The sequence below is a fragment of the Callionymus lyra genome, chromosome 4 (assembly GCF_982586985.1).
Source record: "Callionymus lyra chromosome 4, fCalLyr1.hap1.1, whole genome shotgun sequence".
NCBI classification, from domain to species: Eukaryota; Metazoa; Chordata; class Actinopteri; order Syngnathiformes; family Callionymidae; genus Callionymus; species Callionymus lyra.
In genome coordinates, this window is record NC_141821.1 from 3,988,486 (window position 1) to 4,003,386 (window position 14,901).

Here is a 14,901-nt window from a genome sequence, read left to right on the forward strand (position 1 = left end):
CCTCCTTCGTGAAGCATTAAATGAAGGTAAAATAGACATTGTCTACTGTCCCTCAGAGGAGATGGCAGCAGACATTCTGACAAAACCAGCAGTGAGAACAAAAATAGAAAAATTCAAAAAATGGTTCTTCGGCAATTAAAAGAACAGATAGCGTAGATAGTTTGAGATGATGAGAGCAAGGGGGGGTGTTGAGTGATCTGCTCTCATGTTTATTTTGGTTTACTGTGTTATGTTTTGTTTTGCCATGCACTGGATGTATGTATTGTTGAATGCGGCATTATCGTCAATTTACCGCACCGCGGACACTTTATGTTAAATAGGCGTGTACTCGTGTGACGTGTGTTGTTGCAAATGTGATTGTCACAGCTGCTGACGGGTGTGCTAACGGAGCTGTGACAAAGCTAGAATAAAAGCTACAAAAAAAGAACGATTGTTTTCCCTTCCTCGCAATATTATGGAGCAAGACTCAAGACGAGCAACAAGCGTTCCTTATTTTTTCATTTCGATCAGTGTGCGGCCCAGGGGATAGCACGAAAAGAGGGCAGGGCAGGAGTCTATAGGTCGGAGGGGTAAGTCTGAAAGATCCTCGGGCTGGGTTTTGATTAAAAGTGAGCTTGTAAGCTTGGGGCCAGGAGAAGATAGGCAGTGACTAGCCATTACTGCCCACACCCCAACGAGACCCAAGCACCTGAAGGCATGATGCCGCACGAAAATGCTTTTGGTTTGAGTGTGTGGAGGAAAATCCTCAAAAGGAGCTTGCATTGGCCAGGAATCGAACCCGGGCCTCCCGCGTGGCAGGCGAGAATTCTACCACTGAACCACCAATGCTCGATGCACCATGCCTCTATTACCGCGGAACACACAACATTCCAAAGACCCTATCATCCTTGAACATTATCAAACTTTGTCAGAGTTTTAGTACTGAACCCACCACTTGAAAGTTCTCCACTGAGAGAGTCTGCACTTTTGCAGAGTATAAAGGTGAGCCAAAGTTTGTGTAGATCAGGGGTCTGTAACCCTATACATGTAGAGAGCTTTCTGAGAGCCTCTGCTCCACTCTCAACTGGCCCCTTAAGTAAAAGACACAGAGAAGTGACTACCTAAATGTTCCCGTTCACAGATTGGCACTGGTCGTAACAGTTCGCTGTTACATCAATTAAAATTGGAACGATACAGAGAAGATTAGCATGGCCCCTGCGCAAAGGATGACACGCAAATTCGTGAAGCGTTCCTTATTTTTTCATTTCGATTAGTGTGCGGCCCAGGGGATAGCACGAAAAGAGGGCAGGGCAGGAGTCTATAGGTCGGAGGGGTAAGTATGAAAGATCCTCGGGCTGGGTTTTGAGTAAAAGTGAGCTTGTAAGCTTGGGGCCAGGAGAAGATAGGCAGTGACTAGCCATTACTGCCCACACGCCAACGAGACCCAAGCACCTGAAGGCATGATGCCGCACGAAAATGCTTTTGTTTTGAGTGTGTGGAGGAAAATCCTCAAAAGGAGCTTGCATTGGCCGGGAATCGAACCCGGGCCTCCCGCGTGGCAGGCGAGAATTCTACCACTGAACCACCAATGCTCGATGCGCCATGCCTCTATTACCGCGGAACACACAACATTCCAAAGACCCTATCATCCTTGAACATTATCAAACTTTGTCAGAGTTTTAGTACTGAACCCACCACTTGAAAGTTCTCCACTGAGAGAGTCTGCACTTTTGCAGAGTATAAAGGCGAGCCAAAGTTTGTGTAGATCAGGGGTCTGTAACCCTATTCATGTAGAGAGCTTCCTGAGAACCTCTGCTCCACTCTCAACTGGCCCCTTAAGTAAAAGACACAGAGAAGTGACTACGTTCACAGATTGGCACTGGTCGTAACAGTTCGCTGTTACATCAATTAAAATTGGAACGATACAGAGAAGATTAGCATGGCCCCTGCGCAGAGAATGCGGTGCAATGTTCTCTGTCAATGTTTGTAGCGTGTGGTGTAAAATTTGTCTTAGAGAGATGTAGAAAATGTAGCTAAAACCTGTAGAAATTCAGCCATTCACACATACTGATGGGAGTAGGCTGCACACTTGCGCCAAGTTCACTATCAGGAGCAATCAGGGTAAAGTGCCTTGTCCGGAACCGGCAACCTTTCGGTCCGAAGGCAACCACTCTACCATCTGAGCTATGTTGACCCTTTTAAATTTATTAATTTATTTTTTTCGACCTTATTAAGTTTAATGCTCTGTAAAATAGTTTGTATGTATTGATATGTGTAGATCTATTGGACTAATCATTATTTTATACATTGAAAGAGAGATGAGAGAGAGAGAGACAGAGAGAGAGAGAGACAGACGGTCAGACAGACAGAGACAAACAGAGAGGGAGAGACAGATAGACAAACAGATACACAGACAGAGACAGACAGACAACCAGAAGAGGGATTTGGGGTTTTATTTCATTTTATTATTGTATTCATCATTTGTTTTAAACATTCCCCTCTGCTTTTTTTAAGGGCTTGGCTCCTCTTCTTCCCGTAACCCTTGTCGGCGAATTGCAGGAGCCACTGTTGGTAAGGCATACCCGCGGTCTCTTGGCAGTACCAGTTACCATAGTACTGCCTGTGGCTGTCTGTAGCACGCTCTTTCCCGCAGCGCCGACACATCATCTTCACGTTGCCTCGCTGATACTTCTTGCAGACAATCCCGGCTTCTTCGCGTTCACGTTTTTTCTTCTGATACCACCTGGTGGACCGTGGAACGCTGGACGGTGGCAGGGGGACCGTAGCGACCGGGAGCAGAGGCTCGACCCGGGGTCCTGTGGTACCAGTAGCAGGGACAACGTGAGCAACCCAGGGCAGAAGAAGCGGGGGCCTGAAGGAGTGGGCTTGTCCAGCGGTGTTGGGCGGCAACGTGAAGATGAACGGCTGGGGCAGAGGTGGCTGGGGCATGACTGCCACGCGTGGTACGGGTGGCGGCAGCGGTCGGGCGGCACAGGGCGGGGGCGGAGGCAGAGTAATCCCCTGCTCCAAGAGCTGCCTCTCCTCCTGTTTGGATCTGCGGTTGTGCCTGTAGTAATGAAATGATAAACATTTAATAAGCAAGTTTATATACACAAAATTTTAAACCCACTTGAATATGTAATAAGATGCATTAAGAATAAAACGAGTATATTATTATTTGACTTGTCAATCATTAAAAAAAGTTAGTTTTGATGTGATAATAGATGTGATGAATTACCATTGTGTCAGAGTGGTCTGATTTATCTCCACCAGCTGTAGCGATGTCTCCTGCATGACCAGTGCATTGTCGAGCACCTTCTGGCGAACCTTGCGGTAGGCGCGGCAAATGAGTGTCCAACACTGGACGGTGGCGCCCTCCTTACGGACAGGGGAAGGATTTGCCTCGCACAACTTCACCATCAGGCACTCGACGTAGCGATTGCAATCTGGCCATTGTGCAGGACCGGTGTTCTGTCCCAGGAAACATCTGTAATAAACCCACACAATATATTTAATTTAAGACATGTCATATAGTGCAGTAAATGTAATATAAGCCATGCATAATTATCACAGATTAGAATATTCAAACACTGACCGCTTGGTGCTATCAACACCAGGGGCAACGGGCGACTTGGACCTGTGACGCGGGGAGAACTGGGTGGCCCGCTTGTCATAGTCGTCCAGGTTCCTCCACAAGGCGATGATCCGGGCGGCCTGGGCGTTGGTCAACGGCTCATCTTGTCCTCCTAGGGAAAAGAGACATCTCGCCAGGGCCTCTACGTTACCGTAACCGGGCACGTTGTTACGGTCCACGGAGTACTGAATAACAATTATACCAATGCATAAAAATGTTGCCATGCATATTGAATAAATTATTTTGATAAGATACCATGAGTTTGTATTGGATTTACCTCTGGCGATAGACGAGCCGGTGGTGTACCTACGGACGGGGTAGGCGTTACCGGGGAGGGTAACGGTTCTGGTGTGGTCACAGCAGGAAGGGGGCATCAAATCCTCACCGCACACCGCGGCAGGTTGCCTGGCGGGTCTTGGCGACGCTGATCCCCTGTATAGCTGGCGTCTACGCTTGCGTGACCTACACTCAGCTGTTACAAAAATAAACAAGGCTGATTATACTTTTAAAAAAAAACATATTTTCATAGGATATATCAATGTAATTATATATATAATTTATTTTCTATCTGCATATAAAATATATGAATAATATAACTTAAATTTTCATTGATAATAAATAAAAAAGAAAACAAAGACATAAAATAAGTCTTACAATCTTCTGACAGTGCAGTCGGGTCTGTGTGGCGGCGTGGCGGGACGGAAGGGCGAGGTTCCACGTCGTAGGTGGAGACGGTGGGGTCCTTAAAAGGACTGGCCTCCTCAAACCCTTCATCCTCATCTTGGAGACAGGCATCCAGGCGTGCGGACTCGTCGCTGTCAGGGTCCAGCGTGTAGTCCTGCAGGACCTCTCCAGTCTGGCTGTACAGGTATTCAATACCTATCAGCTCACCTGTGTGTGACAAAATACAGGCAGTGAGAAATATTGATCATTCAATTCTTAAACTACATGATCTATTTATATATAAATGTATTTATATATATATATATATATATATATATATATATATATATATATATATACATTTCCCTAAGGTTGACAAAATAAGTTAATGATTATAGAATATTTACCAGTGTACTGTCGAGGCCCGCAGTATGATGCATTTAACTGTCTACCAAGTACGCCACTGCTGAGGGTGTTGGTAGCCTTCTTGAGCAGGCCGCTGTAGTGGAGCGTGGACGCGGCATGACCTCCATCTGTGTCACGGCGGCAGCAGCTCGGTCTTCATTCCAGCGCACCAGGCCCTCGAGCAGATACGCCTGGAAATGCATGCCGCTAGCGCTCGTTCCTGGAATAAACCTGTTCAGGTGGAGGTGGAACGACTCCAGGGAGGTTGATCCTCGGGCGCACCTGAACACGGGCAGCAGCATACTTTCAGCATACTTACATTCTTCTGTTTGTGGGTCTCCGTGTAGAGGGAGAAACCCACCGGGTCCTGGATACAGGCGACGTGGCGTTTTTGGCTCAGCCAGATGTCCCAGATGCGCTCTGAATCCAGCAGCGGGACACCCAGGGTGTCGCGACCCTGCTCCCCGTCGAAGGTGTCGAGAAGCTGCTGGATGAGCTGGGTGGTCTCCTCGGCGCCGCGCATCTTCCGCCTGCAGTGGGACGACAGCTCGCTCCGGGTGATGCGGGACCAGACGTCTGAATAGCTGGGGTTCAGGATCTTCTGTGCCTGGAGCTCGGCACGCTTAGCTTCCCGGAGGCGCTGCACATCCTCGGTGCTCCACTCGAAGATGCAGGCGGAGAGGCGACTCATGAAGACACCGTACAACTGGTGCGAGTCCGTGGTACATCCGGACTTGAAGCGCCGAATGAAGTGCCAGATGTCCAGACGGATGCCAAGGTCAGGCCAGTCTTTAAACATGTCACCCAGAGACTTCCCGCAACAGTCGCGGTCCACGTAGAGAAGACGCGGCGGGTCCACTCCAGCTGACGTGTAGCGGGCCATGATGCCGGTGGCCATGGGACCGAGGCCGTACCCCTCACTGGCGGTGAGGACGCTCATGAGCACCTGGCCGTACTCATTACCCACGTTGGTGGCCCACGATGCGGTGCCGGCGCTGTGCCCTGCCAGCTTCTTCACAACTTTCTTGGTCGAGTCCAGCTTCAGCACCTTGCCGAAGACAGAGGTGATGGCGCCCTTTACCTCATCCAGGCGCATGATCACATCGTTGCAGTAGACCGTCTGCAGCCACTTGTAGCCCGGAATATCAGTCATGGCAGGGGGGTCGCTGACGTCGGGCCTGAGAAGGTTGCGGCTGTTGGCGTCGGTGAAACTCTGGCAGTCGGTCAGGTAGTGCACCACGCGCTGAGACCACATCTCGCTGTGCTGCTCCATCAGCTTGTGGCGGAGCTGGCTGGCGCTGTTCCCGAGTCCGCGTTGGCGCAACAGCTTGGCGACGCGCATGTCACAGGCGGACTGGTAAGTCAGCAGAATGGGGAACTGGACGCGGTGACCGATGTCCAGCTGGCGAGTGATGGCGCCGCTCCAGCTGATGAGCTTCTTTTTGCACTTGGTGCACTCCAGGTACTCGGCGGCGAGGTGATAGAAACTGTCGATATCGAGGACCTGACGGACGCGCGGATAGAGGCCGGCCGACGTAAGCTGGTGGTCCTGACAGGACGGGTCGGGGCAGGACAGACGCACCTGCCACAGCTTATGCGGCATCCACAGCAGGAGGCGCTGAGCGAAGTAGCGGTCAGGTCTGGGCAGCTGGCTGGGGATGAGGGCGGCCTGAGGGGGGTGCCACCACAGGCGGTCCACGCGCTCCCAGGCCAGCTCTGCCTTCTTCCGCGAAGACAGCTTGAAGAGCGCCTTGGATACCCAGTGGTGGTCGGCAGCGGGAAGTGACTTCCTCCACCCCTCTGGCAGTATGATGTCTGTCAAGTACAGTTTATACAAATTTATACTAAAGTCGGTTGATAATACCACATTCTTTAAAAAAAAAAATTCATTATCTTGTATTTATAATATAAAAATAGAATAATAATAATGTAATCAAAAATATTAAGATTCAGATGTTATAACTTCTGATTTACTTGTATTTTCTAATGCAAGTAACGGTAATATAATAGCCTGTCATACCATCCACATGTCTAAGTGGGATAGACTCGTTGGCGGGCGCAGGCGGACGACTGGACACTGCGGCCGGCTTGTCAGGTGTCACACCAACAGCTGTAGCAGCGGAGGATGCCTCAACGCTGCATACAGCAATACGGGCTAAAACACATGATACAAGTGTGTAAACAAACATGCATGTTACAACATATACATATTATTACCAGATAATTAACCTTTAAAATGAACAGGTATATGCTTCAATTTAAATTATATCAATTGCGCCAGATCGTACTTCACTCTACCGTGGTAACTATACGTGACTGGCTCAGTTTATTTGTTACCTCGTTATCGTACTCAAGTCTCTTGTTGTTTTTTCGGACCTCATCTAACTTTTGTTCCTCTGCCTGCAGTAACTCGGATCCCTCGCTCTCCCTCCGGCTTCCCCTTCAACTACCTGCTTCCCCTTCATCCAATAAACCCCTTTTTGTACTCTCTGGAACTTCGCCTCTGTCTGCTCTTGGGTTCAGCATCGTAGAACATAACAACTTTCCGAATATGACTAAGGTTGTATATATGTTAACACTGTTTATTGTGTGTATATTACCTGATGTATCTGCATGAGCAGACTCATACGCCTCCATGGCTGTGACCAGGTCACTGTCCTGACTGTCGTCAAGCGCAGGGCTGGCTGAAAAACACACATTCAACATTGATATGAATATGAATTATCATTACTAATTTTTGATTTCATCATAGTAAAGGTTATTGCTTGAAGTAGTGTAAATGTATCACCTGTAGACTTTGCACTCGACGGTGTCTTCTTCATCTTCATCTTCTGAAGCCGGCTCCTAATGGCCCCTGGTGACAAGGCGCGACCCACCAGAAGAGAGGAGAGCTGAGATGAGGACAGAACGACCGCTTGGCTCCGCTGACTGGCGGCTGATGGAGGAGGACGGCTGTCGGCGGCCTTGACCTTGCCGATACGCTGCCTCTCCTTCGCATCGACAGCCTCCTTACCCTCGTCAAAGGACAGGAGGTAGTCCTTGAAGGCCATCTTGTTCTGGCTCAGGGGAGTGTTGACCGGTCTTTCTCCCCGGAGGTTGTCGACCATCCAGGCAGCGTATCCCAAGCCATTCTCCACAAGCCACTTGAATGTCTGGCCACGGTACACTCCGAACTGCAGCCGGTGATGAGCCAGGACGAGGAGTCTGTCGTCGACATCACCACCACCCTGACTGACCTCGCTGACGGCGTTCTTCCTGACGATCTCGCCAGACTGGCAGACTACAGCAGATGCGCGTGCTTTATTACGAGCAGCCACTCTATGTGCCTCTTCGGAATAGCCCAACACTAGGGCCCCGCTGCTGAGTCTCTTGAATGTAGGCTTCGACCCCATTACTGAAATGAATCCTGAAAAAAAAAGCATAATATTAGCTGTCAGAGACAAGGTAATAGTATACCATAACATTGGCAAGGTCCCCAGATTGTATATCACATTTAACAACATATTTGTCATAAACACTTACCTGCGATTATTATTATTATTATGTTTTATATTGATTTATTATGAATAATGAAAATATATGCTTAGATACGACAATGCGGTATTTTATTGGTGAATATTTAACTGTTTTCACCAAAAAGCACCGTTAAAATAATCGTAAAAAGCATTTGTACTTGTCATTGATTATGTTTTATATTGATTTATTATAATTAATGAAAATATATGCTAAGATACGACAATGCGGTATTTTATTGGTGAATATTTAACTGTTTTCACCAAAAAGCACCGTTAAAATAATCGTAAAAAGCATTTGTACTCGTCATTGATTATGTTTTATATTGATTTATTATAATTAATGAAAATATATGCTAAGATACGACAATGCGGTATTTTATTGGTGAATATTTAACTGTTTTCACCAAAAAGCACCGTTAAAATAATCGTAAAAAGCATTTGTACTTGTCATTGATTATGTTTTATATTGATTTATTATAATTAATGAAAATATATGCTAAGATACGACAATGCGGTATTTTATTGGTGAATATTTAACTGTTTTCACAAAAAAGCACCGTTAAAATAATCGTAAAAAGCATTTGTACTTGTCATTGATTATGTTTTATATTGATTTATTATAAATAATGAAAATATATGCTTAGATACGACAATGCTGTATTTTATTGGTGAATATTTAACTGTTTTCACCAAAAACCACCGTTAAAATAATCGTAAAAAAGCATTAGCATCACAACGCATTAGCATCGCAACTCATTAGCATAACAATGCTCGTAATATCGCTCACCAAAACGAACATTTTTTCGGGCTTAAAAATACAACCAGACATAAAATAGGTGAATAGAATCATGCCACATTGTCACGAGAACATTCTTATTACACTATAGCGAATACACATACCAATGCTAAGTGAATGGAGAAATATTTCGAGGCTCATAATAAAAAATAAAAGACAATTAGAAGATAATTTTTCCATAGGAATGTTCCAGACACTTACCTTAAACGATGTACGCAGAGAAAAAAAATGAAATCCGATTGGAAATACTGAACAAGAGAGAAAATAGCCGCTATTTCTATTTTTTATTTATTAGCATGTATCTAGTGAAACAAGATGGCCGATCTCAGGTTTGGAACGAGGGAGTGGCCGATCTCAGATTTGGAACGAGGGAGAGCCGTGATTGGTCAACATGCGCCAAATCTGGGACAATTAGGAACGAGCTAGAGAGGTGATTGGTCAACATGCGCTAGATCTGGGACAATTAGGAACGAGCTAGAGAGGTGATTGGTCAACATGTGGAACGAATGTGGAACATTAACAGTGAAGATCAGGCTCCACTGGGCGCAGGGATGACATGCAAATTCGTGAAGCGTTGTTGAGTGATCTGCTCTCATGTTTATTTTGGTTTATTGTGTTATGTTTTGTTTTGCCATGCACTGGATGTATGTATTGTTGAATGACGTCATTGTCGTCAATTTACCGCACCGCGGACACTTTATGTTAAATAGGCGTGTACTCGCGTGACGTGTGTTGTTGCAAATGTGATTGTCACAGCTGCTGACAGGTGTGCTAACGGAGCTGTGACAAAGCTACAAACAAAGAACAATTGTTTTCCCTTCCTCGCAATATTATGGAGCAAGACTCAAGACGAGCAACAGGTTATGGGCCCAGCCGCAACATTGGAGGAAGATGGCAAAGGTTAGTCTTTGACGGAGATGAAAACAATTACGAGTTGTGGGAAGTAAAGTTCCTCGGCCACCTGAGGCAAATGGGACTGAAAGACATCATACTGTCAGATGATCCCGACGAGGAAAAGAATGAAGAATGCTATGCAGAACTAATACAGTTCCTAGACGACACAAGTTTGTCGCTCGTAATGAGAGAAGCTGCAGACGACGGCAGCAAGACTCTCCGAATACTGCGCAGTCACTACGCCAGCCAAGGTAAACCCAGGATAATTGCATTATACACGTAGTTGACATCACTCAAGAAGGATCCAGAAGAGACGGTCACGGATTATATCATCCGAGCTGAGAAAGCTGTGACGTCACTCCGAAATGCAAAATAAGTTATAGGCGATGGACTAATAATCGCCATGATTTTGAAGGGCCTCCCAGAGACATACAAGCCATTTGCCATACATATTACACAGAGCAGTGACGACTTAACGTTTCAACAGTTCAAGAGCAAACTCCGAAGTTACGAGGAGACGGAGAAGTTTGACTCCAAACCAAAATCAGACAACGTGATGAAAGTGGATGTATCATCTGTGATCTGCTATGGATGGACATTGCGGACATTTGGCCAGAGACTGTCGGCAAAAAGCAGCATCGAAGTGGTGCAGTTACCACAGGAGCTCCACACACACCGACGAGACGTGCAGGAGGAGAACAAACAGAGATGGCGCAAAACAGACAGCGGAGAAGTAGCGATATGACGAGGACGAACAAACATTTGCTTTTACCGCGACTACAGCAACCATACGAAGGAATGGGCTGATGGTGGACTGTGGAGCTACGTCACACATCATAACGGACAAGGACAAGTTTACTCGCTTTGATGCGTCGTTTGACCCGGCCAAACACTACATGGAGCTTGCTGATGGAAGACGGAGGAACAGGGTGGCGCTCAAGCGAGGTGACGCAGAGGTGATGATACAGGACTCCAAGGGAAAGTGGGTCACAACCACACTGCAGAGAGCCTTACACATCCCAACGTACCCCCAGAGCATCTTCTCCGTGAAGGCAGCAACAGGTAACGGAGCCAAATTGACATTTGCAGAGGGACAAAATGAACTTGTTGCTAAAGATGGTACATCTTTTCCTCTAGAGGAACACGAAAGATTGTTCTACTTGAAAACACACGAGGTTATCCGGGGGAAAACGTACAATGACAGGGTAAACTTAACCTGTGATGTCAAAACATGGCATACGATATTGGGCCATTGCAATGTAAATGATATATTGAAATTGCCTGATGTGGTGGTGGGCATGCAGATCACAGACAGCAACAGTAAAATAGACTGTAACACATGCACTGAAGGAAAATTTACAAATAACAGAAACAGAACGGCAGATGTGAAAGCTAGTCAGCCCCTTGAATTAGTACATACAGATTTAGCAGGTCCCATTGAACCAACCGGTCTAGACGGGCATAAATATGCAATTTCATTTACAGATGACTTTTCCGGGGCAATATCTGTTTACTTTCTTAAAAATAAGAGTGATGCCGCATTAGCAACTAAAAGGTTCTTGGCAGATTGTGCTCCGTATGGGACTGTAAAATGTATAAGATCGGACAATGGAACAGAATATACAGGGAATGCTTTCCAGTCACTTCTGAGAGACAAAGGCATTAGACATGAAACATCGTGTCCATATTCTCCCCATCAAAATGGTACAGCTGAGAGACAATGGAGAACTTTATTTGACATGGCCAGGTGTCAACTGTTGGAAAAAGGGTTACCTAAAAGATTGTGGCCTTATGCTGTACAAAATGCTGCTCACATTCGAAACAGGTGTTACAGTGACAGGACCAAAAACACTCCCTACTTCATGTTGACAGGAAAAAGGCCGGACCTATCCAAAATGTGGGTGTTTGGATCAGGATGCTATACATACAAACACAACCACAAGAAACTTTACTCCAGATGTGGAAAAGGCATATATGTTGGGCACAGTAAAAACAGCCCAGCATATTTGGTTTATGATCCAGACAAAGAACGAGTGTCAAATCATAGATTGGTGAAATTCATCACAAAGAAAAATGCGGAGCAACTAACACAAACAAATGAATCAGATTCTGATTATCAGGATTATGGAAAGGAACATCATAAAATTAAAGAGGGTCCAGAAATGGAGTTAAAGAATCAAAATGAAGAAAATGAAGGGGAAGAGAGTGTGATGTCAGAACCGTCACACAGTGACAGCACTCGCTACCCAAGGAGAGAGAGAAGACCCCCGAAATACCTTAAAGATTATATAACTTATATAACAGATGAAAGAGATGAGGATTTGATAAATATAAGCGTAGACTATTGTTACAGGACAGTATGTGGAGTCCGCAAACTTTCAGTGAAGCACAGATGTCACCTGAGGCACCAAAATGGGAGCATGCAATGAGGGAGATTTGCTCACTCAAAGAAAATGATACACCTCTACCGGAAGGCAAAACTGCAGTTGGGGGAAAATGGGTTTATGCTCTTAAAGAATCTGCAGAAAAAGGAAACATTTTCAAAGCCAGATATGTAGCCAAGGGATACAGCCAAACAAAGGGAATAGATTATCAGGAAACCTTCGCTCCAACGGCCAATATCTCTTCAGTGCGTGCCCTTATGCAAATAGCGGTTCAAAATGAATACATTGTCCATCAAATGGACGTGAAAACGGCATGCTTGCATGCTCCAATAGAAGAAGAGATTTACATAGAACAACCAGAAGGTTTTGAGGAGACTTCAGAGACAGGACAGAAGCTAATGTACAAATTAAAGAAGTCGCTCTATGGTCTTAAACAATCAGGGAGAAACTGGTACCAACTTTTAAATGACCACCTCGAGCAAAATGACTTTATAAGAAATCTGTCTGACCATTGTGTATACAGAAAGCAGAGCGGGAATGTCACTATCATTGTAATCATCTGGGTGGATGATCTCATCATTGCTGCCAGCGATGATGAGTCATTAAACAAGTTCAAGGAAACCATGAAATGTAGATTTAAAATGAAAGATCTGGGGAAATTATTCTACTTTTTGGGTATACAATTTACACAAGATAGACATGAAATCAAAATGCACCAGAAAAGCTACATCACAAAAATACTAGAAAGATTTGGGATGTCAGAGTGTAAACCAAGACGCACTCCAAGTGAACAAAAAATAGAAAATGCCACGACTGAAAATGATGAAATTACAAATAACAAAGAATATAGAGAAATTGTTGGTAGCCTGATCTATGCCATGACTTGCACCAGACCAGACATAAGCTGGATTGTGAGCAAGCTGTCACGGACAGTAGCCAATCCAAACGAAGAACACTTGACTGCAGCAAAGCATGTGTTAAGATACCTAAAGGGTACTTCTGATTTTGAGTTAAGTTTCAGGAAGAGTGAGGAGGATTTACATCTTATAGCATTCAGTGACTCAGACTGGGCATCTTCAACAGAAGATAGGCGGAGCACGACAGGATATTGCTTCAGCCTTACAGAACAAGGCCCAGCAATCTCCTGGAAAACCAGGAAACAACCCACAGTGGCTCTGTCCACTTGTGAAGCAGAGTATGTTGCTTTGGCTACCACTGCTCAGGAAAGTAGGTATCTGACACAACTGTTAAGTGGCATGGATGGAAGATTGTACAGTTGCACAAAGATCTTTGGAGACAATCAAGGATCAATTGCACTGAGCAAAAATCCAGTGAATAGACAAAGATCCAAACATATTGACGTGAAATATCACTTCCTTCGTGAAGCATTAAATGAAGGTAAAATAGACATTGTCTACTGTCCCTCAGAGGAGATGGCAGCAGACATTCTGACAAAACCAGCAGTGAGAACAAAAATAGAAAAATTCAAAAAATGGTTCTTCGGCAATTAAAAGAACAGATAGCGTAGATAGTTTGAGATGATGAGAGCAAGGGGGGGTGTTGAGTGATCTGCTCTCATGTTTATTTTGGTTCATTGTGTTATGTTTTGTTTTGCCATGCACTGGATGTATGTATTGTTGAATGACGTCATTGTCGTCAATTTACCGCACCGCGGACACTTTATGTTAAATAGGCGTGTACTCGTGTGACGTGTGTTGTTGCAAATGTGATTGTCACAGCTGCTGACGGGTGTGCTAACGGAGCTGTGACAAAGCTAGAATAAAAGCTACAAACAAAGAACGATTGTTTTCCCTTCCTCGCAATATTATGGAGCAAGACTCAAGACGAGCAACAAGGCGTGGCAGGCGAGAATTCTACCACTGAACCACCAATGCTCGATGCGCCATGCCTCTATTACCGCGGAACACACAACATTCCAAAGACCCTATCATCCTTGAACATTATCAAACTTTGTCAGAGTTTTAGTACTGAACCCACCACTTGAAAGTTCTCCACTGAGAGAGTCTGCACTTTTGCAGAGTATAAAGGTGAGCCAAAGTTTGTGTAGATCAGGGGTCTGTAACCCTATTCATGTAGAGAGCTTCCTGAGAGCCTCTGCTCCACTCTCAACTGGCCCCTTAAGTAAAAGACACAGAGAAGTGACTACCTAAATGTTCCCGTTCACAGATTGGCACTGGTCGTAACAGTTCGCTGTTACATCAATTAAAATTGGAACGATACAGAGAAGATTAGCATGGCCCCTGCGCAAGGATGACACGCAAATTCGTGAAGCGTTCCTTATTTTTTCATTTCGATTAGTGTGCGACCCAGGGGATAGCACGAAAAGAGGGCAGGGCAGGAGTCTGTAGGTCGGAGGGGTAAGTCTGAAAGATCCTCGGGCTGGGTTTTGAGTAAAAGTGAGCTTGGGGCCAGGAGAAGATAGGCAGTGACTAGCCATTACTGCCCACACGCCAACGAGACCCAAGCACCTGAAGGCATGATGCCGCACGAAAATGCTTTTGGTTTGAGTGTGTGGAGGAAAATCCTCAAAAAGAGCTTGCATTGGCCGGGAATCTAACCCGGGCCTCCGGCGTGGCAGGCGAGAATTCTACCACTGAACCACCAATGCTC

At 45.5% G+C, this 14,901-nt stretch overlaps 2 protein-coding genes and 4 non-coding genes across 6 annotated transcripts in view; 3 read left to right on the forward strand and 3 right to left on the reverse strand.

Annotated features, from left to right (window-relative positions):
• Positions 1–1,133: 1,133 nt before the first annotated feature.
• On the forward strand, positions 1,134–1,240 carry LOC148081068 (U6 spliceosomal RNA). The gene has a single exon (XR_015711207.1). It is a non-coding gene; the product is annotated as a U6 spliceosomal RNA (small nuclear RNA).
• Positions 1,241–1,500: 260 nt separating this feature from the next.
• trnag-gcc (transfer RNA glycine (anticodon GCC)) lies at positions 1,501–1,571 on the reverse strand. Its single transcript has one exon. It is a non-coding gene; the product is annotated as a tRNA-Gly (tRNA).
• Positions 1,572–1,864: 293 nt separating this feature from the next.
• Positions 1,865–1,967, forward strand: LOC148081070 (U6 spliceosomal RNA). Its single transcript, XR_015711238.1, has one exon. It is a non-coding gene; the product is annotated as a U6 spliceosomal RNA (small nuclear RNA).
• Positions 1,968–2,488: 521 nt separating this feature from the next.
• Positions 2,489–5,360, reverse strand: LOC148081071 (uncharacterized). Its single transcript, XM_087788347.1, has 8 exons — positions 5,043–5,360; positions 4,684–4,963; positions 4,268–4,504; positions 3,891–4,085; positions 3,575–3,798; positions 3,218–3,466; positions 2,562–3,046; positions 2,489–2,520 (listed from the first exon to the last, which is right to left on the reverse strand). The coding sequence occupies exons 6-8, from the start codon at positions 3,397–3,399 to the stop codon at positions 2,489–2,491; spliced, it is 699 nt and encodes a 232-aa protein (XP_087644473.1). The 5' UTR covers positions 3,400–3,466; positions 3,575–3,798; positions 3,891–4,085; positions 4,268–4,504; positions 4,684–4,963; positions 5,043–5,360.
• Positions 5,361–12,388: 7,028 nt separating this feature from the next.
• The window catches only part of LOC148081072 (uncharacterized), a 7,715-nt gene continuing 5,202 nt past the window's right edge, over positions 12,389–14,901 (reverse strand). Inside the window, exon 8 of the mRNA XM_087788348.1 lies at positions 12,389–12,405. Coding sequence (XP_087644474.1) covers positions 12,389–12,405 — 17 coding nt within the window. The remainder of the gene's footprint in view (positions 12,406–14,901) is intronic.
• On the forward strand, positions 14,471–14,576 carry LOC148081073 (U6 spliceosomal RNA). The gene has a single exon (XR_015711030.1). It is a non-coding gene; the product is annotated as a U6 spliceosomal RNA (small nuclear RNA).